The 26,204-nt window shown below is 39.5% G+C and overlaps 2 protein-coding genes across 2 annotated transcripts in view; one reads left to right on the top strand and one right to left on the bottom strand.

Moving 5' to 3' along the window:
• LOC111863389 overlaps nt 1-20,006 on the top strand; it is a 39,153-nt gene extending 19,147 nt beyond the window's left edge. Inside the window, exons 2-4 of the mRNA XM_033751037.1 lie at nt 12,329-12,391; nt 15,949-16,066; nt 17,654-20,006. Of these exons, the coding sequence (XP_033606928.1) occupies nt 12,333-12,391; nt 15,949-16,066; nt 17,654-17,962 (486 nt within the window). The 5' untranslated portion in view covers nt 12,329-12,332 and the 3' untranslated portion in view covers nt 17,963-20,006. The remainder of the gene's footprint in view (nt 1-12,328; nt 12,392-15,948; nt 16,067-17,653) is intronic.
• LOC111863385 (microtubule-associated protein futsch) overlaps nt 16,528-26,204 on the bottom strand; it is a 76,255-nt gene continuing 66,578 nt past the window's right edge. Inside the window, exon 5 of the transcript XR_002842593.2 lies at nt 16,528-17,022. The gene's annotated coding sequence lies outside the window, so the exon portion shown is untranslated. The remainder of the gene's footprint in view (nt 17,023-26,204) is intronic.

The following is a 26,204-nucleotide window of genomic DNA, read 5'->3' on the forward strand; positions in this document are numbered from 1 at the left end:
GGAGCGTGAAAAACAGATGCGACTTTTGAAACATCTCGCGCGTGGCAATGTTTACTGTAGGCGTATCAAGCCGCGTGCTATTTTTCTTAATCGACAATGTACGCCTCCACTATATAGAAGCTCTCCTTCCCAGGCATTTCAGTTGAACTCTTTAAAGCCCATCTGTAATTCTATGTACGTACCACCTTCTTTAACATACGGAAACTCTTCATTCTGCCTACAGAGTAACATGGCGATTATTGTACTTGAGATGTAGTACGTTTCCTGTGAGGTACGAACTTAAATTTGGGGTGTTATTTAGAAAAGTGATTCGTTGAAGGCGTAATGAATGAAGCTACAATTAAGTGCACGTTGGCAAAGAGCCAAAATCTTATTATCAGACCACAGTCAGCTTCTCACAAGCCTGCGGATTTGTGTAAGCCTGGTGGTGCAATCATTCTCTTAGTCCTTCTTTTCTATAACTTCTAACGAAATGTTAAAAGCATTTCTGGTCGTTATATGTACGAATATTTTCATTCATATTTATAATTTATATTTTTATATAAAAGTTGCTTAAGCATTGCACCGTTAAGGCATACGAAACATCACACAACTTAGTCAGAGTCATGAGACAGAAAAAAAAATGGTTATGTGTCCCACGGGTGCCCGAAACGAAGAATGATGATGCTGGCGAAGGCCAGCAGTAGCTTACACGACTGATCGCCCATGAAGACGTAGGGTGTAGAGGGACCAGAGCTAGGCCATACAACCTCAAACTTGATGCTCGTTGGTGGTGAGTGATTAGCTTCACGCTCCGGATCCTTTGCCCCAAGGGAAGGAGAGGAGGCGGGTCTAAGACGTGGATATACTGGATGTGGTGGCCTCTCCAGGGTCGAACTCCGCACCCCAAACTTGTAGCCAGCCACTTTATGATCGGATCTAACTCAGCTAACCCGTACTTTTGTACAACAATTTATTATTAATCGACAACTTGAACGCATCAGTTAAGCGGTATCACGTAGTCGCGAAATGTAATTCGGTACTGTTCGTGCTGTCTTCGGCTCTTGGCTGCCCATTCATAAGTGCGTACGACACAAACTTTGGCACTGAGCTAAGAAACGAAGTACAACTCCAGACACTAGCAGCTTCCTGCGGCTCATTTCGTCGGAATACTTCCAGGAGTAAGGTTCCAAATTTAAACGGCAACGTACCTGTACCTACATATACAGTCAATTTTCTGCCCTAATCAATTAATACAGCAACATTTCTTCCAGTATTTTCTAACGTCATTGATAAGATACAAAACGAGAAATAATTCAACCGAACTATTCAGAATAACATTTAATTCCATAAGTGAGTTTGTGAGTTTAAGTCAATTAGAGATTTTATCTCAATCCTCCGCAGAAAGTTTTCCTTTGAAGAGACTCCACATTGCGGTTTTTAAGCAGGAGTCCTGCTATTGTTTGCAGGCCTAGTATTGTGATGTAATCTATAATTATTTGTGCCTAGGGCAAAGCTACTGAGGGTTCAGGTACGCATAACTTTTTCCGACGAAGCTTGACATTTTTCCTTAGTGAAGTGATAAAATAAAAAGGACATAGCCGCTCGTGTTGAAGTAGCGGTGGCTAGAGAACACAAAAATGGATGTGCATGTGTAAGCTGCCTTAACACATATTAACAAATAATTTATGTTCACTGCTAACAATGGAGTATAGGATTTTTTTTTATTGCTAGTGGGGTGGGACTAAGTCCCTTGTACTGAGGCCACTTCTGGCCTATTGTACCAGCCCCAGGTGATAGGTGAGGGTGATTGTGGAGCAATTGGTGGAATGGAGATTGGCAGGGGAAACCGAAGTACTCGGAGAAAACCTGCCCCCGCGTCACTTTGTCCACCACAAATCCCACTTGACCAGACCCGGGATAGAACCCGGGCCGCCGCGATGGGAAGCCAGCGACTAACCGCTTGAACTATGGCGCGGCCATGGAGTATAGGATACAAGAAGTTCTGGGAAGAACTAATCGCCTGCTTTCCTTGAAATGACATGGACCGCATATAAAACGATTCATCCAACAATTCTTCTCTTCTTACGTGTGTATTTGTTACCGCTATAACGTTTTAACCGAGCCGTTGCCAAGCAACAGTTTGGGGATTTTTGCCGAGCCATTGCCTAGCAACAATAGGGGATACACATATAGCCATAGTGACTGATGGGAGGGATTTATGAAGTACACCGTTGAGCTGCTCTTAGATGCCATGATATGTGCACCAGGTTTCATAAAGATTGGTTTAGGCATTCCGAAGTTGATGGTGAGGTGGAGTCACATGCAGACAGACAGTATGGAGATCGCATAAGCCTAGTTCAGGAAAGTAAGCTAAAAATGTCTCCTACTCAAAATGAAAGTAAAAGTCGTGGCAATACAACTGCAGTGTACACGGTGCAAATAGCCAAAGCTGGAGTAAATACATAGAACAAAGTCAAATATTATCACTGCGACAAAATTGAATGACAACTCGAAAATTATACAGACGTTTGACAATGTATATGATAGATACATATTTTAGTTATTTTAATATGAGAACAAGGCATGCAATGAACTAGTTTGGCGTGGATAAGTAAGCACCTGAAGATGGCATTATTATGCCGAAACATGTAGTGCGAGGGAGAGAAGGAGATAAATGAGTGTATGCACTACAAGACGGTTTAAATAAATCATGGATATACAAATTATTTTAAGTTAGATTTGGTCTCGTTAGACCTCAAACAAATCTCGCGACACTCAACAGTCAATCCATGTGGTAAATAAATTTTCCGATGGTACAGATTATTCAGTTCCTATATTAATTGCTCACCATCAACTAATTCCATAATTGTTGTATCAATATTATTTCGTGTATAACGGCACTGGGGTCCACCCAGCCTTTAAGACAAATGGGTACCAGAATTCTTCCTTGGGGGTAAAGGACGGCCGGCGCGTAAGGCTGACAACCTCACCATCATCTGTGAGCCTCGACGTTTCCCAAACCTATGCGCCTTCACAGCCTCTTACAGGGATAGCTTTACCTTTACGCTTATTATCTTTTTAGATTATGATTGCAAGACCTATGCGATGCAAGTTGTAATTCCGAGATAACCAGAACTCCGCAATCACCTATTTATGTCATAGAAGCTGTCTGGCTAGATAACAAGAACGTATGTATAAATGCGTAGGTTTGGTAGGTTAAGTGCAGTGTGAAGCTCAAATGCTAGTTGATTTTACAGAATTTGCACCAGCTTATACACAGGATATAATAAAAATTGTACTAGCAAGAACTTCTAAGAACACAAACATATTTTCGGAAAAGGATTCTCTACTAGCATAGAATGACAGGAAATACATAAAAACTAAGTTTTTTAGTTATATTACGAAGACTTACATTGTACAGACTCTCTTAGTTTTGTGAATTTCGGTGTGCAGTTGCTAACTACTTAACTTAAACACGAGTTCATAAGGTCGTCCGCGAGACATGAACAGAGGCGATGTATTGTCCTGATGATATTCCAAGTCCAAGTCACATTGCGACTGACGGTCAGTCAGTCAGTAAGTCTTGGTGTCGAGCCCCATCTGGGGCTCATGTCCAGATATTTATTACTGTTTGACATTTACGGTCTTGTTTTTGTGGGGCGCCCTCTCTGACGAGAGGACGGGTCTGCCTTTTGTATATGCTGCTGGCCATCGCCAGTTCAGTCTTTCTCGGGTCTTAGTCCCTTGGGACTCGAGGCCATATTTTACTGTCTCAGATCTGAGATTTCCCTTTTCGTCGCCTCCTACGACTCGCAGGGTCATGTGGAGATATTCGACCCCGTCTCCACAGGTGGCTCTGATGATATTCGTCGTCGAGAAGGGAAATTTATATTGGTAAGAACTTCAGAAGGATGTTAAGTAGAAGGACAGCTTTCTTAGAGTTGATACTTTTCGTCGCTCATCAGGTTATAGAAAGGAAAATCAAAAGCTCTCATAAATAATAAGTAATACAAATATTGTTCCAACAGATCGAAATATCGTATATTAAATTCCTGAGATCAGTGGCAAGCTAAAGAAGAAAAGACAAGAAAGGAGTGTACATATTAGGCAAGAGTACCTACCTAGGTACTTACCCTACCACTCGGCGCTACAGCCCTGGGTGAGCCTTGGCCTCCTCTACAACCAGTCTCCACTGCTCTCTATTCCTCATCTTCTCTGTCCATCCTTTCTCCTTCATCTTCTTCAGGTCGTTCTCAACTTCGTCTGGCCATCCCATCCTGGGTATTCCTTCTCTGCTTTTGTAACATAACCTTACTTTTAATATTCTTTTTGGCATTGCATTATCTTCCATTCTTTCGACATGTCCAAACCATGTTATTCTCTGTGATTTGATAAATCTTACTATATCTTCTCCTTTCAGTAATGTGTTTATCTCTTCATTGTATCTTATCCTCCATGTATTATTTTCCATCACTGATATCAGAGAAGAACTAAATATACTTAAGCTGTGAGAAAAGGTAAAAAAGTCAACATATTTTATGAATGCCAATTAATTGAATGCCTAGGAAACGAGAAGGGGCGGTCACCAAAGCAATAGAAGGATCCCTTCGTCTAACCCAAAGACCGGAACAGATCAAAGAGCCTAAACCTCGTAACTGATGTGGGAAATTTTGCTCTTCTCCCGCGAATTTATGGTCCATCCAAAATTGGTTCGCGTCCACTGGGAAACCGTTCTCGATTTCTTGTTCAGCCTGACTTAGTCAAATTTAGGGTGCTACGTTGCACAAGGCATGTTACGACGGGAGAGGAAAGGAATATGTAGAAAATTTTAATGAAGGAACCTCTTGGAGAACAGTCATTTGGGAAAATATGATGATCATAGGAAAGAAATTAAGATAAAACTTAAGGTACTAAGTTATGAGGATGGGAGGTAGATAGACCTGACTCCGAGTTATGTATTTGCTAGGGGCTCTGAGCCTTAGCATTTATCTTCTGGTAAAAATTTTATATTTTTGCTGAATTAACAACCTGTTCTCCTCACAGTATTTCAGTAAAATTTAATAATTTTCATATATTAGAGTTTGCTTGTCTGTATCTTTTTTTTTTTTCGTTTTTACCCCTCCCCCCTGTTTATGGAAATCACGAAGCCTGAAGTTGGAACAGCATAATGTAACACTCAGGATTAATTTTAATATCAGTTACGTTTTTCAATTAATGGGTTTATTTAGTTCATCTAGATCCGTCACACAAACAATATTATAAAAAGTTTATCAACTCCGTCCAGTGTGACTGATAAATGTTTTTTCTTTCTCTCCTTATTTAGTCTTTCATCCTCGACATGTTTCGGTCTGAGAGNATTGATAATGTCCTTCTGAAGATGGTCTCTCCGACCGAAACATGTAAAGGATGAAAGATTAAATAAAGAGGGAAAAACATTTATCAGTCACACCGGACGGAGTTGATAACCTTCTATGACCAATTAATGAATTTCTGTAATTAATAATGTTGTGCTTATTGCCAAGAAAGCAACATAGACTAACAATTTCAAAGACAAATGCAATTTTAATCAACTGTGAAACTGGTTTGCTCAGCATTCCAACAATATTCTCTCGATTCTAACTTGTCTCGAAATCTTAGGATTCAGTTCCTGCTTGTTGGATGAATTCACTAGTCGCAAGTAACCTCATCTTATATGGGGGTGTGTCTGTTTTAATATTTACAACCTGTGACATTATCTAATTTTAGGCAGGAAGCTGTATTTTTATCAACGATGTGACGTGACGCTCGTGTGACGTCACTGTCCTCTCGTACCTGATTCACAGCAGGATGCGTAGTGCGCAGCAGTGTACGTGCTCACGAGACATGTGTTCGGATTCTGCGTATTCCAATATTCGTGAAACGATTCATCAACTAATTTCACCACTGAAGTATTTCCCTAGTTTCATTCCAGTGACCCTTCTTATTGTAATGAGCCACAGATTTCGTAATCATTTAAGCTGAGTAATTTTGTGGAGAAACGGAGTTTATGATGTTTCGTTGTGAAAGTCTGTGTGAATCCGAAACATGAAAAAGGACATACTTAAATATGCAGTATTATTACAGTGGCTTCAAAATGGGTTACTGCAGGTCGCAGAGAAACGTTTATAACTCGTTTAACACAGACGAAACTGTATATCTTTTGGCTTATTTTGGACTTCACCCATCGTCCGGTATATAAAAGACAGAAAACCACGACGTTTCGGAGACAGATCCAGCCTCCGAAACGTCGTGGTTTTTTGTCTTTTATATACCGGACGATGGTTGAAGTCCAAAATAAGCCAAAAGAAGTACAGTATACACCATCGTCAGAATCCTTTCAAGTCTAACAGACGAAACTGTTCATTATAACAATGAACAATGTTTCTTGTCCTACAGCATATTTTATTCACAGAATGTACCTGTGGAATTTATTTGCTTTTCATAATAAAGAGAAATTTATTCAGTAAGCATTATTAACTGATAATTGTAATGGAGATGCTTTGATTTCGTGGAAGAAGGAACCTAATTTTTAAATGCTATATAGACACATTTCACCCTTTAAAGGAAATTTTCTGTTTGTTTTCAGACAGTGGAATATTGTTTATTTATTTATGTATGGTTTGTTTAATAACGTTTTCAGTGTCTCAGACTTCAAATCATTGAATGGTATGATCATAAGTGCTAAATAAATTGGAAAGGCAGTGAAAGGAGCCGGTCTTGGCCTAATTAGAGACACTCTCCCTGCATTTGATTTGAGGGGCTGAGGAAAACTACGGAAGACCTCAGTCAGGATAGCCGATATCTCGGCCTAGACTGGGACAGGCAGAAGAGTCACCGCTCGAGCCAGTGCACTCCGCTGGAATATCGTGAAATTAAAGTGATTAATAGATTCTTTTGTTTGATCGGTTGATGGGTTGTCGTTATATGATAGTTACTGAAGGAGATAAAATGCATACGTACGTTGGGGCTAGAAACAATAACTTCTCATTCGCCTGAAGGAACTGAGTAAATCGAAATCCGATGGCTTATCAGTATTGCTTGACGCTACATCCCCTATTACAGTTCAATGGTCCAGTGTCTGTCTGCTTCATGTTGACTGTTTGTCTGTCAGTTGATGCTAGTTTCCTAACAGTCATGCATCGATTTTGAACCAAGTTCTATTTTTCGACTTAGTATTACTGTGAAGTGATTTAAAAGTGACGTCAATTTTGATAGGTTTCGCGTCATTGAAATTTTAGTTTCACGGAAATTTGCACGGGAAAAATTATAGAGCAGAATTAGCTCTTCTATCATACCTTTAAATGTACAGTATTTGGTAGGACTGCAATCCTTTCTTTCGTTGGGCACTGTGAACTGGAGAGGCCTGGGCAGGAAGTGGACCTGCTTCATTTTAAGGTTAAATCAGAATCTTGCTCTGTCACGTCAGTGGTTTTAATTAATTTCATTTTGATGAGAATTAACATATATACTTTATATTTATGTGACTTCGGTAATAGTCACTAAAGCAGGCTCTTCAGAACCTCTCTCTCTCTCTATCTAAGTTATATTACTGAAGTGACCAGTTACCAGAAAGGAGCGATACCAGTTCGCAACTCTGCTTAAGCACTAGAGCCTATTTGACTAACAGTGTGAACACGTAAGCTCATTTAAGGAATAAAAGTGTGCTTGATAATAATTCCCCAGTAGAATTCCAATTAGTTGAAGTTGGCATTTGAAGATAAAACTAACAACTGAAACACATGTGTTGCTGCTGTTGCTTTCCATTGCATCTTCAGCACTTGTCTTTTAGCTCGCTTCAGCACGATAACATGTAACATGATTACTAAAATTGTGTTCCGTAAAAATGGCGTGGGTGCGTTTAAATACATGAACGTATGAACTTAAATGAACTCACCTTCAAGTGCCGGGGTTAAGAATGCATGGAGCTGTTCCTTTATTTCCTCACACGTCTTCAGCTTGATTTTATGCAAGGAGAAGCTCTAAAACTTTGGGCAGTAGATCAGAAACATCTGGAAAGTTTCGAAATGTGGTGTTGGAGAAGGATGGAGAAGATCAATTGGACTGATTATGTGAGAAATGAAGTAGTGTTAATTAGAGTCAGTGATCAGAGGAATATCCTACACGAAATAAGAAAACGGAAGGCTAATTGGATTGGTCATGTTTTACGCAGAAACTGCCTTCTAAAACAAGCTATCGAAGGAAAGATAGAGGGGCGGATAGAAGTGACAAGAAGACGAGGAAGAAGACGTAAGAAGATGCTGGATGACCTTGGGGACAGAAGAGGATACTGTCATTAGAAGGAGAAAGCTCTAGATCGCATTAAGTGGAGGAATTGTTTTGGAAGAGACTGTGGACCTGTCGTCTGACAGATTACTGATGATGATGAAGCTCTAAATTGCAACTTCACTCTGCCTCACACTGCTATAGAAGTCCCTCACGGTACAGTACCCGAGTTGTGAAATGAATATGCAGTGCAAACAATTTTCATAAATTGTCATATAATTATTTTCGAATCAGATGTAGGCATGTATCTGCAACCATCTTGGATTTGTACTTTTGGAAATGTAATTCCTTCGGTTTCCTCAGTCTAGATTATTTCCTCAACTCCGCGTACAAATCGTGTTTTTAAGTCCGGTCATTACTGAATTCATTAATTTGTCTGAATTTCTTAAATTTTTCTAATCATTCCATTATAACCTAAAATTATTCATATCAGCTGTGCTTGATAGCAGAACTAATAAGAAATATAATATTTATTCATGAAAATAACTAAGATAACTTTAAGATTTACCTTTGTCTTTATTCGTAACATTGAGAAACTTAGTGTTTACCCTATGGGAAGAATATAGATTCAGGATATTTCTAAGTTCATACCCTTATCACTGTATATGTGTTTGTCTGCTTCGCAGCTAACAATTTTGTAATTATCTGATCGATTTTTACGAAATTTATTTTGAATGTTATTCCAGTTGAGATTACCTGAAAATGTACCTTTCAATTTCGACAATGAAAATATGGCGTGTTTCACTATGCACGTTGATGTCAAATTCAGCTCTTTGAATAATTGTGACTTGAAAGTAGTAGGTTCATTTTGTGGGTTTATTTAAAACATAAGAGAATAATTTGTACACTGTTTAGAATATTCTAAAATTTAAGTCAGCTATTCTTCCCAATTTTTGTTTTTTATTCTCCATATTTTTCTCATCTCTGGTTCTATTGCTTATGTCCAATACTACTTTCAGGTGATTATGTTTATCGCTTGATATATTGAGTTGACTTGTCCGAATGCACCCGTCCTTTCCTTTACCACACTAGTGAAGCAGACAGAGGCGAAACAAAATTTGTTGACAGTTTTTCTGCGCACGGTTGTTTTCAACTGTTCCTACGCCCCTGATTCCGAACACATCAGACCCTGACCTAGTGCCAGATGTTCTGTATTAAAAATAGCCGCACATATCCACTTTTTATCAAGTTCTTCTTCGCTAAAAGAATATGTACGAATTGTGACATGGCTACAGAATATAAATCAACAGGACTACATGACAAAGAATCCCTTCTTTAACTCAATTCATCAATACCATTCTTCATTCCCATGTAACCAAGAAAAATTAACTGAATCAGAAATTTCATTCCATTGTAGAAAATGTGAAGTTGTGCCTGTACTTAAACACCAAGCCATGAAGTATGCGGGGACTGAACCTATTCTTCATCTCGATCCAAGATGGTGGTGAGCAACTTCACAACCTGGCCATTTCACCCTCGGGGAAAAAGCCCCCGTTTTCCTTTGGGTTGGAGGTTGATTGAGTTACAGAGCAAGTCTGGACTCTGGGAAAATCTGAAAATCCGAGTTAAAGTCCAGTTTCCTGCCCGTAGCCAGTCACTTTCCTGCTGCTCCATATTTCCATAGTGACTTCATGCTTGTTTGCTTGCCGCTTGGTGGCGCCCTGGTATAGTAATCTGAATAGCAATGAACAGCTTTTGTGGCAAAGGGAGAGTCAATACGAACCTCGGCCGGATTATCCGTTATGCGATTTAAGATTTTCATGTTTCTACCCCGGCTCTTGACAAGAATTGAGACACGGTATCTTGATATAAATCACAAATATTTTCCTTAAAATTCTTCTTGCTTATGATTATATTCCCATTTCATTCAATGTTGTGTATCCTGTTTAGTTTACATAATGCTGTCAAATTACCCAAGATTCAGTCAAGTATCTGGGAAGATACATTAATAACGACCCTGTAGCATCGTTTATAAAATTCGCCTCCAGAAATGGGTAAAAAATTTTTACAATTTATTACAAAATATTTTAGCCTACTCACACATTTTTAAGGTAAGTAGAAGTCGTGTATTTTTGTGTCGGGTATTGGCCGCGCCGTAGCTCAAGCGGTTAGTCGCTGGCTTCCACCGCGGTGGCCCGGGTTCGATCCCGGGTCTGATCAAGTGGGATTTGTGGTGGGCAAAGTGGGGCTGGGACGGGTTTTCTCCGAGTACTTCGGTTTCACCTGCCAATTTTCATTCCACCAAATTCTCCATCATCATAATCACCCGGGGCAGGTACAATAAGTCAATCAGTGGCCGCCGTGCCGAGTGGACCCAGTTGGACTTCACTCCCCACTAAGCTTATTAAAAAAATTAATTAATTGTGTGGGGTATTCTATTTTTTACAATTGGATAATTAATATGAAACACGATATTAACACTGAACTGTTAGTACCAAGCCTCCTTCATCCTTCTAACTATGCTCTAAAAATATGAACATGTGGAACACGTCAACTTCTCACATTAACACCATTTTTAAACGTCGGATCAAGTTAAATGTAAAATTAAGATAATTTTGTTATTAATGACAGATAATAGCAAGGAAACCGCTAGAAATAGGCATGAACTTCGCAATTGAATGGCCAGAAACTGTGGAATTATTATAACCAAATATGAGCATATTAATAAGATCTAAAAGTTTGTGATGATGGTAAATTGTTACAATTAATATGTTGCTGGACATTATCCATCATCTTGTCTGTCCAGCAACATATTAATTGTAACAATTTACCATCATCACAAACTTTTAGATCTTATTTGCATAACCAGTATGGACGTGGTATATATCCCAATGTTGTGCTTGTTTTATGAACCCCTTCTGAAACTGGTCCGGAGATAGGGGCTAGCTCTGTCTATTGGACCCAACTAAGTAGGTTTTACCTGAAGACGGGGACAGATTCCAGTTCCCGAAACGTTGTGTTTTTAATAGAAACTAGACGGTTTTTTTAAGAAGAGACAAGATGATGGATAATGTCCAGCAACATATTAATTGTAATGAGCATATTAAATTTTATGTCATTTTCTGCGTCTTTTTATGATCCTCATTTATAAGTTAAAAATTACAAACGTGGCGACCGTATGCTTTTATTTAGACATTTGTCGTGATCCGGGATAGCGCAGTCGGTATAGCGACTAGCTACTGGCTGGGAGACGGAGGGGTCGGAGTTCGAGTCCCGGTGGGTTCAAGAATTTTCGCTTCTCCATGTCGTTCAGACCCACTCTGCAGTCCATCCAACCTCATATCCAAAGGGTACCAGGGGCTCTCTCCACGGAGGAAAATCGGCCGGGGCGTGAAGCGGACCACTCATCTCCAACTAATGCTGAAGTCAAGAAAATTCTATACATCCGGTCCCCTACACGCCATCATGGCGTACTGCTTAATTAAGTTGAAGGACAAAAAATATACATTTATCACACCCCATTCTGTGGCGTCTGTGAAGTCCAGCAGCCTCCATATCGGATATCAATATTCTAAGAAATATTACCTTTCAAGTGTTTGGATGTAACTTGGTAGTTTAGGTCTACCTGTCTTGCGTACCGAATATGATTTGATCAACATTAACCTCAGGTTTCGCTTACCAGACCAGACGTTATTTATGATTCTCAATATTTGTAAATTTTAGCCGTTTCTTACAAATTAGAATAGAACGCTGTATGTGGATGTCATGTCTGTTTCTCTGTTTGTATGTAATCTAATATCAGCTTAAACTGCTGGGCAGATATTCATCCAGAACCTCAACATTAACATGCTCGTATTTAACACACTGTTGTGAGTTAGGCCGTTTAGATGCAGAAAGAAAAGGGGATATAGTTCTTAGTGCTGATTCTGTGTAAATTATCCTGCTGTCTTAACTGTACAAGTACTTTACCTTTATGCAATACGCGCACATTACCCTTGTTATTTAATGGTCATTCTATTCCTGTTACTCCAATAAAATTCAGGAAAAAATGTGTGATGGACCAGTGAAGCTCCCTTCTTCAAATATGTCGATCTGTTTGTTGCAGGATCATGAAGTTCTGTGCAGTCTTCATTCTGGCACCTACGTCCATCTTTGTTCTTCTTCAGAGGTCAGTGTGGGCGAAGCTTCACTGTAGAATAGAGAGAGAGAGGCTCTTCCTTCAAAGCAGTCTATATTAAGTTAGCATCTCGGCTTGATATACGTACTTGCACTTGCTCTTACAAAACCAGATGCGGCAATCTCTTTAATAGCATCTAAATAGGCTACCCTTCGTCTGGTAAGGCCTCTCAGATGTATGAGGAATTGTAGTCAATACTGAAATAGAACAGGCCAGTCTAAATAAAAAATCAACGGGAATAAAACTCCAGAAATAGAAATAAACAAACAAAACAAAAATATTTAAATAGAAAATCAAAACTTTCAGGAAGTAATAATAAAAACAATAACTTAATGGGGCTGAGCTCTTCTTGAGAAGCCGACGATTCTGCAGCTACTCAAGAATTTCCCAGTAATTTTATGGAATCCCAACGTTCATAACCGTATTCACAAGAGCCCTCCACTGGTCCCTATCCTGAGCCAGATCGGTCTAGTCCACCACTCCACGAAGACGAAGTGAAGGTATAGTTGGACGCATTTTAACCTGACACTAGATGGAGATGAATAATCAGCTTCAAGCCTCGGTTCCTTTACCCCCAGATAAATAACACAGAATGCTGAGTGGGCCCTAGAGCTAGTCCAGGCGTTGCGGAGAAATGACGGTGTCTCCCTCTGCAGAGAATCCAGTCCCGATTCTCTGATCCTCCAGCGCATAGTTTTGCCAATACATTGCCTGACTTACCTCTGCTTTAGTCATAATAATAACAGTACTATAATTTAATTTGTGATTGCTTGCACTAAACTCATGAGTGACTGGACATGTCCACGGTCTTCATACTACCTCTCCTGCTTCGAATTTAATCTATCGGGCTCACATCGCTCATAAGAAATGATATTAGTACTATTTCACATTTGTTATATTATAAAGGGAAACTCTCATTTTCTTTCTTGGTCCATTTTCCTCTTCATTACGGGTTATGGTGTTGATATGTTGATACTTCCATTCCATTGTATCCATTAGCCCAACGGTTGAGAAATTATATTTGTTTGCGGGCCAGACAGGTCGTTATCAAAGTGGCTGTGGGTTGAGAAATCTCGTGAAATAAATTCTGCATTTAAGAGAATCTTAAATATTTACCGGTTGTTTGCACTGACTTGTCATGGGATGTTCTGTAGATACAGGGCTACATTAAGACATAAGGATAATTCAGATTAATATACTTAGGTTGTTAAAGACACGCATTATATTAAATTTAAGATGGTACCATTTGGCTTTCTTTTATAAACTGTTGCAGATACAGTAAGTCAGAATTGTAATACGTGAAGTTAGAACACAAAAACTTGCGTTTTCGTGAAACATATATTCTTATTTATTTGTATATTTTGTCCCTGTTACAGTAATGAAGTACCGAGTACGAAAATAGTAAATTCGACAAAGAGTCTTATTAATATCATTAACATTTGAACGTTGCAATTTTTTTGTCTCTGGCTGCATTTTACCCGCACCGATATTATACAGTAGGCCTCCTAGGACTGAAGATCTACTCGTTTCAAGGATAAAGCACAAACACTGAGACATACTATTTTTCGCATTGTACGGGGTGGAGTCCAGTTGGGTCCACTCGGCACGTCGGCCACTGATTGGCCTATTGTACCTGCCCCGGGTGATTATGATGATGGAGAATTTGGTGGAATGAAGATTGGCAGGGAAACCGAAGTACTCGGAGAAAACCTACCTCAGCGCCACTTTGTCCAACCACAAATCGCACTTGACCAGACCCGGTTTGAAACCGGACCGTCGCGGTAGGAAGCCAGCGACTAACCTCTTGAGCTATGGTGCGGCCGGGGACATACCGTATTTACGCATGTATAGGCCGCACATTTTTTGCCAAAAATTCAAGAGGAAAACTGGGGTGCGGCTTATATTCGAAATATTCGAAATCACACTTCATTAAAAAAAATTAAACGTTGCCAAATTTCGGAATAATTTCTACTCCTGAAATAATATTCCAAGAAAATTATTTTTTCTATAATTTCTGTGTGAAAATTGTGCTGCGGTCTATACACGCACGCGGCCTATACATGCGTAAATACGGTACTTTCTTTCCTCTTGTGGAATTCGAACCTCTGATTCTATCGCTCGGTTAGTCAGTGACAGTGTTCATCTTAGACTACACTGCCAGTGTGACTGGCAAACTTAAAAATAGGATCTAAATCGAAAAAGAATTACAAGCAGAAGTTTGGTATAGCAACTTGGCCAACATTGACCAATTTATCTTCGTTCTATGTGTCCTTTAGTGCATCATAATTAACGGGAAAAGGTTTGATCAGAGTATCACCCTCAACAGTTAGTTTACTTCAATGGCTACTACTTGTTTCGGTCCTAACGGGACCATCATCAGGTAGTTCTATAAACACGTCAGTATAACAACGCGACGATGATCCCATGAGGACCGAAACAAGTAGTAGCCACTGAAATAAACCAGTGTTTAGATTTACCTTGGTTTATTTAATTTAATATTGTTGTGTCGAAGACCAAGCTTTTTACCATTAATTGCCCAATTTAGGGGAAAATATCAGAGAAGCAGAAAGTGAGTGTAAATATTTAACCTAATGATGGCCATAAAGAATGCAAACATAACTTTTTTGTACGGAGTTTTGTGTCGTAGGTAATAATTTGATGAGAGATCATTTTGGGGTACTAACACCGCTCTTTTCCAACCCGCCTTTGCTTGTATCGTCGCAGTCGGAATGGCGCTATCCCTGCTACACCTGTTTCTACCTTAGGACAGTGTATGATGGCTACTGGAAGTTGTCCTCACAGATGAAGCTAAGGAAGATCGGTATAGGTACGGGAAACTAGCTGGGTCGGTTTGCATGGGTCTCAGGGTAGCGATGCCTAAGAAAGCGTTTTTCTGAGAGTTGAGCCAATTGACGTTTATTCACCTGCTAATTCACCACACTGTTAAATTAATGTATTCTTAGCTTTAAGTTACAGCGTTACACTATCGGCTAGCTATGTCCCGGAGCGTGCAAGGGTCACGTCCGTTCAGTTCGGAATATTCTGAAAGTCTCCTTTTGTGGAATGGCTTGCACCCCCACGCCGGGAATTCGAAAGATGGTGTTGACATATAAATTTTATCCCATCTTCCGTGGGAAGCTTGAACGAGGCAACCCAATCATACTGACCCTCATTCGCAGGCAATTGTAACAAGCTCTGACCTGTCCTTTTAGGCGCGTCCGGTTCCCTGTACCCGAGCTAAATTTATGACTGATCGTAAATGTCATAACTCCGGACTTTTTGTTTCTGCCAGAATCTAGAAAATTTCAACATAAACACCGTATTGCACGTCCCAGACGATGAAATACGATATTATAGATCACGATACATTTCCAGTAATATCGAAACATAAGACTTTTGAAATTAAAATTACCGAGAATTAATTAGAAATAAATTTCATGGTCATCTATAATCATCCAAATAAATAAGGGCTCAGAATGATCAGCGTCAGTACATCATACGAAATTGTTTCTTCTTTTTGAGTAAAGAACATGTCTCCCCTGTTTCAGCTGTGAGGCGCGTAGCCTTATATGTAAACAGTGTGTGGGCAATGAATGTAACGTGGAGCCGGAATCCTGCGAGCACGGCATCGAACGTGATTACTGCGGTTGGAAAGTGTGTGCCAAGGTAGGACCCGGAGCCGGGGGCTCCGAATTGAGCAGCCAAGCCTTTGCTGACTGCTTTATTACACACCACACATATATATGTATAAGTAATCTAATATTACCAGTTTTTATTTTATAAATGTTCATCTTCTTGTTTCGAACGTGACGCAATCTTGATAGAACCGATAGAAGAGGCCTACTTATTCCCCTCCAGATTCTCAGTCTTCACTACTCGTCTCCTACCAACCGTCTCTTCGCTTGCGGATTTCTTATATTTTTCTTTCTACTCTGAAGATGGAGGCGATACGTTCCTCCGAAACGTCGGTTAGCACCACATATACACGGTGCCAAATCCCAGAAGACTGCTTTCTTCATAGTCACCGCCGTGAAAATCTCAAATCTTACAAGGATATGCTTCATCAGCATTGCTTCGCTTTAGAAGACATCTTTAGGAAGGATGTATAAAATCAAGTGGGCGTCAAATTCAAAGGAAAATATCAGCTTCTCGCCCATGCTGATCTTAATTTATTAGACAAATACATAAATATCCTATAGAAAAACAAATAAACTGGTAAGAAAGGTGGTCTAGAGATAAACGCTGAGAAAACGAAATAAATAATATACTCGTATATTCATGTTTCTTCACTACAATAGAGGACAAAATAATAAATGCTTCGAAAATGTTCAAATATTTGGGAATGACAGGAACAATTCATAAATTACATTCGTGAATCAATATACAAGAGCAGATTAAATTCGGAGCACAGAATCTCTTCCAGCCTCTGCCTAAGAACCCAAACAATAGAGTTATGCAGAATGATAGCCTTCAGCTTGAAGAGTAGTTCGAAGCGGGCAAATCTCACACAGCCTCCTTTGCTTATTGTTTTACATGGACATGAAGCTTCGTGCCTCACTCTGAGGAAGAACGCACGAGATAGAAGCAGTCTGAGATGAAGGCACTGAGGACAATATTTGGATCTGAAAAACAAGAATAATCACGAGGATAGAAAGATCAAATAATCAGCTTCACGGTTTTTATTCTTTATCCAACATTATTAGGAATGGAAACAATATGGGCTAGACATGTAGCACGCATGAGACAGACGACAAATATGTAAGTATTTTTGCTTGGCAAGTCTAAAAGGGAAGGATCAACGAGACGAGGGAATACATGGGAGAACTATATTAATTTGGTCTTAAATAAATATGATGTGAAAGTGTGGACTAGATATAAGTAGCACGGGATAGGTTCAAATAGCGAGTCTTGTAAACAACAGGTCGCCGTCTTCTGGGTTCTGACCCCGTAGAGTCCTGTAGGCAGATATCAAGAGTTCTGACGAATACGCCGCCTCTATCTTCAGTGTTGAAGTAGACACATTATGCTTTAAACAGTTAAGAAGAATTTAAAGTCTTATGTACGTGTATAAATGTAATATAATGGCTGAAATTCAAGACTGTACTCGTAAAATTTATTCAGTTGATTAGCAGCAAACCAGTTCTTGGTTTTGCCTCTGACATCCGGGAGAAACGGTTCTACTTCTGAATCTGATGAAGATGCCACATACCGTCAACAACTGACACGCTTCGTTGTGTAGCGTAATATAAAATTAATGCCAAAAGTATTACCATAATTCATAAAGGAATTACCGTAAATTGTTATAAAATATCAAACTATTTCATTTACTCATATGAACAATGTTACTCTACCCTTCACGCCAAAGGCGTGCTCATAAATTTACTTGGATTTTCCCTATTTATATCTACATTACAGGGTCCAGGAGAATACTGCGGTGGGCCGTCAGATGTGAGGGGAAAATGTGGCGAAGGGATGCATTGTGCCTGCGGAAAATGCAATGGATGCTCTCTCAGTACGCTTGATTGTTACTTTGGTCTTGATCAACTCCAGTGCCTGGTTTGAAGAAATCGCCGCGTATTGGCCAGCCGGCTAACTTATTACAGCCCTTAATCATAAGACATCTGAGTCTGGCTGTTGGTTTTGGAACTGTGATGTTCATTTATTTGTCAGTATTATTATTCTTAAAGATGTGTGCTATTTAGAGCGCGGTCTTCTGGGTTGTAACGTCTTGTAGTTCGGAGACAACTTGACGTTTCGGAGGAATATATCGCCTCTATCTTCAAAGTCGAAGAATAAGCCAAAGAAGGAACTAGCAGAAGCGGGTGGCAAGGCAGGATCTTACCTGGTTTGCACTTCGACCATGAAGATGGAAAAAATATGTTTCTCCGAAACGAAATTTCTCCAAACTACATGATGTTAGAACCCAAAAATCACATCCTTCATAGTGACCACCGTGAGAACCCGAAGTTCAACATATATGCTATTTATGTTATATTTATAATTTTACATGAAGATGGAGCGAAATGGAATGATCACAGTAATAGCGGTTTCCTGATGTCATTTGCACAGGAATTGTGCAACATGAAAGCTGTCTCAGATTAGTCTCATGTGAATGTTTATGGCATTTATTTATTATTCCATTATTATTTTATTAGCAACTTCTCTAGTTCGTAAGGCAAACAGAGCTTAATTAGCAATCTAAAACTTCGAGTAATTTTTAGGACGGTGCACATTGCATTGTTAATTTAAATATTATTAGAATATCTGTATTTTCTATAATTTGAAATCTTTTTTTTAACTTCAGTGAAAACACTGCGTCCATAGTTCACTATTACCAAATAAAGATGTAAACTTCTTGTGGATTGGAGCACTTTTATTCAGAACCTTCATGTCTCTTATGCTCGGCGCAGTGTTACTCCGCATGCGCACCTCGTCCTGAGACTCCACGTACATCCACATGTCCATGACGCCATATAATTCAGGGAAATAAGACGGAAGACATTAAGGCAGACAGTGAATTAATGCACTTTTTCGTTAACTTTGGCTTTTGTCTGTTGGCAGTTGAAAGATTTATGATATACAGTATTTTCAGTACGGAATACTGTATCTTACGGTGGTAAACAAGCATCAAGCTTTCACAGAAACTAACGTTTTTGTAATGTTGGTACAGAATGCCTATGTTTAGAACATTTACTTCACTTTCTTTTGATAAAATGGTGCACCAACTTTCCGAACTAAATCAGGGCTACAAAGCGTCAAACATCTGAGGGGTCGCAATGCATTTTAGGTAAAAACCCACAGGCCTTTTTGAAAAAAATAGATATTTTTAGCATATCCCTCTAAATGTCTGACCTGCTATGTTCATATCTATGAACATAAATTCGGGGAGGACCTAATATAAGTTACCAACTCCAACAGTTCCTCTATTATTCTGTTATTCTGCTGCGGAAACGTGTGTTAATTTTGTAGCAATGGTCTGGTTTTCCCACAAGCCTCTCCTCAGCTGCAGAAACGTGCCTAACGAGCCGTTGCCTAGCAATGAACTGTTCTGGCTTTCAGGCGTCAAGTCACAATATTTATTTAAGTTAAATTCTGTCGGGTTAACGGTGTTTAAAAATGAACCACTAAATTTGTACTAAACTGATCAATATTGCGTACAGTCCCGGAGGCAGAAGCCTGATAATCCCATACTCGTGTGCTATTTACGTGTCGTGCGGAATCAAATGGAAAATTATACAGAATGTTTAGTAAGAAACTTCCTTGAAGTTTTTAGACAAGAGTCGCCGTTCTTTAAAGAAAAGGAGAGTATTAAATGAATATCTTTTAGAGTGGTAGGATATTCTCACATGCTACACAAAAACAAACGGCGGCCTCATGCGGCCCGTGTGTCCCTAGTTGCCCTAAACGAAACAGAGTGTCCGGTGATTCCTAGGTTACTTAACGACGTTTCAGTTATTACAATTACATATGTAAGAGTGATCATGAATAAAGTGTAGGTAAGGTGCAAAGGGCGGAAATATTTTAAGATATTTTTTGTGAATATTGACAGCCAGGGTAGCGTAGTCGATATAGCGACTGGCTGCGGGCTGGACGACCGAGGGGTCGGAGTTCGAGTCCCGGTAGAGTAAAAAATTTTCTCTTCTCCAAATCGTCCAGACCGGCTCTGGGGTCCACTCAACCTCTTATCGAATTGGTACCGGGGGATATTCCCCCGGGGGTAAAGTGGCCGTGGCGTGAAGCTGACTACTCACCTCCAGCTAGTGCCGAGGTCAAGAAAATGTGTATCTATACATCCACTGCCCCATACGGCTTCATGGCGTAGTGCTTCATTAGTTAAGTAGAGGGCAACTTTACCTTTTTAGCAATTTCACCTTTATGAATATTATAGCATTTAATAGCTAGATGGTATCTCATTTTGTACTAATTAAATCTCTCCCTCTTTTTGACATTACATATATGTCTGAATACATATGTATATATATATATATATATATATATAGACAGATCTTCTTTCGGTTCATTCAATAACATGTTGAACGTATCTGAAATGTGTGACGTCCCCTGCAATCGCTTGAAACCCCATAAAGTCCTTTTTACACGAATTATGTCATTTGACTTTTATTACGGCAAACTTTTGGTTAGAAATTTTGACATGGATATTTACCTATCAGTTTCAGGGTAAATAGTGGAGGGGACAGTGAAATACATGGGCCCCATTTATTGGTCGCTGGATAGATATAAGGTAGATTTAACTTCCATGGTTACGAGTGGAAAACGTCCTTTGAAAATTCAGGGTTGGGGTTCTTCATTTGTTACACATAGCAATACCCACGCGCTAAAGAGCGTGCCTACGGCTACTTGCCAAATGGTGATTCAGCCATCGGCCCATAGCCGTAGCATTGCGAATTGGGCATCTTTCACATTGTACCTTGAAATAAAAAAGTTCAGAATAAAATGTCACGTTTTATTCGTACCACACACCAAGCCGTCAAGTGGCGCCTCAATCGGCGTTCCCACGAACTGACTGCAGCTGGCGCGGAGCACATGTTACATTACTTTTTATTTTCTCACATACATACTACCAGAAATTAATGTGATAGTGAAAAAAATTGATCTCGAGATTATGAGAAATTTACACGTTTTCGCGTCCCTAATTAAGAAGTGGTTATTGGAGTTATGTTTTTATATTTGTAAGTATGCATATGCACCTCGAGAGCGCTTGAACGATTGGGTTTATTTTATTCATATTCAATAATCAAGAGTTCATCCGTCATAATTCGCTGACTGGTGAATATGCACGGTCTAGCTCCAATTACAGTGACCCTTCAAGTAGATCCCCAAAAACAAAACGATTTTCTAGTATAATTTTGATTACAAATTTAGTAATGCATGGAGACCATCGACCTAAATAAGACTACATATGTGGCACGTTCAGGAAATAACCGTTTGTGTACTCTGAACCCAAACGTTTATGCAAAGCATACATACCCTAGCTCATATAAGCACCACCCAATTGAGCAATAACCGATTGGACGGATTGAATTATTGTTCGGTATTCAGTAACAAACAATGGTCTAAAAAGCAATAGTCAATTTCGTTTCCTGTGTAAAGCAGGTAAGGTCAATCGTACATGAGAAAGTATGTGAAATGCCTTTGCTTATATTTTTATACACAGGATGAGCACAAATGACCATTACAGTTTCATAAATATATTGTGAAACACGCTGGTAAGACAATTCCTCCGAACTTCTAGACACTAAATTACAACTGGCAAAGTTTTCAATTAAAACCTTCACATGCAGCCAGGGCGCTGCAATCAAGACAAGGGCGACAAGCCTGCAAGAAGGGAAGTTTGTCCTCTGGTTTAATACAACGAAATGCGAGATGAGTGCAATGACGCCATCGGATGGAATATGGAACCGATCCACTTCCTGAGCCATTTATTCATTTTGCAAACGGTCTCGTGAGACAGAGTGTCTGTGTAAAAAGAAAGTTCCCTTTGCCGCAGAATGTATAGATGCAACTGGTGCCAACTTGATGTGCACGGCGCTATCAGTACTGCTCACATCCAACGCCTCTATGTTGTAAAAAAAAAACTGTGACAATTGTAAATTAAAATCTAAATCTTCGGATGTTTATCCTATCTAATTGGGGCACGCGGTAGAGTAGTTGGCTGAGGCACTATGCTACTATGCTTCGATTCCCGATGAAGTCATTGAATTCTTCAGTTTACCTAATCCTTCCAGCCGCACTATAGCCCTGGGGTCGACTCAGCATCTAACAGAAATGAGTACCAAGAATCTTTCTGGATGGTAAAGGACGGCCGGCACTTAAGGCTGACAACTTCACCGTCATCTGTAAGCCGATTTTCTAGAAAATTTTGGAGCCTCGACTGCCTCTTACAGGATAGCTTTACTTTTATGTTTATCTTATCTAATTGCTTCAACATTTTTGGAGTTTGAAAGATAGTTTTTATTATTCTGTATGTAGAGGGATAAGCATGACTACTGTTGTTAAACAGTGCTACAAAAGCGTACTCAGTTTGATAGTTTTCAATAACTCTTAGTATTGAAGCTGCATGTGGAAATATATGGTGGATCTCCGTAAGAGCTATTCGTTTTGAAGAAAGCAGTCTTCTGGGATTTGGCACCGTGTATATGTGGTGTTAACCGACGTTTCAGAGGAACGTATCGCCTCCATCTTCAGGGTAGAAGAAAAAATATAAGAAATCTGCAAAGCGAAGAGACCGTGAGAACCGGTAAAAGCAGTTCTCACGGTCTCTTCGCTTTGGAGATTTCTTATATTTTTTCTTCTACTCTGAAGATGGAGGCGATACATTCCTCCGAAACGTCGGTTAACACCACATAAACACGGTGCCAAATCCCAGAAGACTGCTTTCTTCATAGTCACCGCCGTGAAAGCCTCAAATCTTACACCTATTCGTTTTACTTTCAATATGAAACATTGTAGGATAAAAATAATCTTGAACACAACAAAAACCTTTAGTCTGTGTCTTCCGTTGGCTGTAGCAGTGGCTTTGGAAGAAAGGCTCTTACCTCAAGAGTAGGCCTACACAACTAGCACAGAAACAATCACGGATCCGACTAGCATGGGTGTGTTCTAGTGACTATCTTCACATCCACCGAGTTAATACAGACAGTAAGGTAAAAGTAAAGTTGGCCCTGTGCTTAATTCGTTAAGCACTATGCCATGAAGACAGTGGAAGTATAGCTCCACCTTTCTTGGCCTCGGCATTAGATGGAGATGAGTGGTCACCTTCATGCCCCGGACATTTTACCACCGCGGAAGGAGTCCCTGTTACCCACAGGATAGGAAACTGGGTGGGCCCCAGAGCCGCTGGATGCTGTGGAGAAGAGAAAAATCTTGCAGTTTATTTTTCCCTTTCGAACCGATTCAGACTTTACAATTATCATAGTATCAATCACATGTGTTCTCTCTCCACAACAAATGGAAAGCCAAGATTCTGAAACATAATTGCAGAACATGGATACATGTGGAGAGGTACTATGTGTTTGGAAGAACAGAAGAGCTTAGGGACCATATCTAAGAATATTAGTCCCCAAAACACCGCGCTTAAGTCGGGGCAACAGGAAAATATACTGCTGTTTGTAGAATAATGAGTTATGTCAGTTTACTTATCTTACGTTTAGATGTTCCGTGAACTGTAAGCATAGTTCATGCTTAGGGCAATGACATCATTTGCTTCTTCTCGAATGTTTTGTATTGCTACCAAAAGCCAAACAAAAAATTAAAACAATCTACAATTAAGAACATGTAGAATTTGAGGTTCTCACAGCAGTGTTTATGAAAACTCCTGTCTTATGCGATATAACGTCGTGTAATCCGTTGAAAGTCAACAGAAATGTATATCGGTTCCATCTTCGGGGCCGAAGTATAAGCCAACCAAGAAACCAGCATGCTAACTGCTTCATGCTAGCTTCTTGCTTGGCGTATTCTTTGACCTTGAATATGGTGGCAACATTTTCCTTCGAAACGTAGGCTGAATTTCGGCGGACTACATGCCGGTATATCGCAGAAGATATGTGACGTGAACTGAGAAATTCCGAGGAAGTTGACAGTGGTGAAAAGGCAGGTTCTGGTAATATTGCCTGACATAAGGGAGAATACCGCAAATTATTTCAATGTTGACTTTGCCTGGAATCGAACAAAATAAAAAAGTAAAAATGTCCATAGGGTTGTGAGAAGTCAAGGCTCTCACATCTTCTAGAAAATCGGCTCACAGATGGCGGTGAGGTTGTCAGCCTTACGCGCCTGTCGCGCTTTACCCCTCAGGAAAATTCTTGGTACTCATTTCTGTTAGAGGCTGAGTCGACCCCAGGATCATAGTGCGGCTGGAAGAATTAGGTCAATTGAAAAAAATCCACCTCATCGCGATTCGATCCCGCAACCTTCCGGCTTGTAGCATAGTGCCTCAACCAACTACGTTACCGGGCGCCCCTCGAACTGTGTACCGTTCATGAAATATTACACTTATTTAACTTCAAAATACTGGGAATTCCACTTAACAATTCTTGAGCCGATATATGTCGAATATAGACGTTTCTTTAAACTGAAAAGTCAAGACAGCGTTGAATGATAACAGGATTTTGATGGGTAGGATCTGCTGAATCTGTTACCAGTAATTCTGACAAAGGCATATTACACAGAGTATTGCCAATTTTCTGGACATTATTCGTCGTGTGATATTCTAAAAGACAGACTACAGCGTGTCAGGAGCTATATTTGGTGCCTGCTCAGCTGGGTCCGACAGAAAGAGCTAACCCCAGTCACCGGACCTAATGGTGATTGAGATTATGGTGGTGAAACCATTTAATGCTCTCTGGCCCCGCCTGCGTGTGACGTAGCAACCCCAACTCTCGGATCGAAAAAATGAAGCAGTGTTGCCACATCTTAATTTAATTTCCAATTGCCGAAAGGCGGAAATGCAGCCAGCAGCAGCGAATACCTGTAACAAACATGACTAGATTTTCTAGAAAAAGTACACACTAGTTCTCAGATTACTACATTTATTTTAATTCAAATGTTAACATATATTCCGCATGAATAGTACACGTAAATAGTTGGAATAATATAATGCTTACAAAGCATGAACAAATAAATTGGTAATTTGCAAAATGAATCGACTGATGTAGAAAAAAGATCATTTATAATGGTCTGCCTTGCAGCAGTCAGCATGGTCTTGACATATTCATTTAAAATTTCTTATCTTGAAGTGTAACGTGTTTCGGGCCTAAAATAAAGAGACAGAAAGTTGCCCGCATTGTAAGAAGTAATACAATTAATAACTAAGAGTGTGCATTTTGTAAATCTAATATTTTTTAGTATTTAAATTTATATGATTACAGAAAAATACATAAAAACAGGAAACATATTTTATCAGCAAAGGGTTGAAGAAAATTCAACACAAATAGCAGACAGCAAATGTAACAGAAAAGACGACACAAATCCATCCATACTCCTGCTCAAAATTTCGTTACTTAAATGACACTCTTGGTTGATTACACTGATGATTGGATCACACGGCAAAATGTCACTACAGCCTCATTGGCTGAAATAATTATCGCTAATGTCCTGGTATTGTTTTCTGAAATGTTTTCTTCCATTTATTACGGAACATCAAAGAAACGCAACTTTCCGAACCTCATTATATGGCATTAGCATATGTTGGAATAAAATAGTTTACTGGTAGTACCGAATGGGACACAGGTATTTCTAATGATTTGACCGTGTGATTCTTACATATCAGACAATGGCAACGAACGACACATTGAGTACATCATAAAATTATCTGAACAACATCTGTTTGACCGCATTCCTCATACTAAACATATAAATAATAATAGAAAGACATGATTGTTGCCACAGCTAAACAGGAGGAAATATTGAATGGCTGTATGTCAAATTAAATCCATTTGTACGTGGCAACAATGAATTATTAAATGTGTCACAGGGAATAGTTATATGGATGCAGTAGTGGTAATATAGTCCTCTGTTACCATAAAGCAGATTCACAACAGAATAAGTTGTAAATTATATGTAAAACGTATTAAAACTTAGTAGCCTTACTTTGTACATTTGCTGGTCCAAAGTGACATCAGCACTTACAAATATGGACTATACTACAATTGCCGATACCTATAAACATATAACAGTTTTGTTCAGTGCACAGAACATTGAAAATTATAGGCCTGACTCTGTATGAAATGTGGGATTTTTTTCTATAAACCGAATATCGCTTGCGAAATATTGTCTCTAATGTCCT

Source organism: Cryptotermes secundus, unplaced genomic scaffold, assembly GCF_002891405.2.
Source record: "Cryptotermes secundus unplaced genomic scaffold, Csec_1.0 scaffold568, whole genome shotgun sequence".
Classification (NCBI taxonomy): domain Eukaryota; kingdom Metazoa; phylum Arthropoda; class Insecta; order Blattodea; family Kalotermitidae; genus Cryptotermes; species Cryptotermes secundus.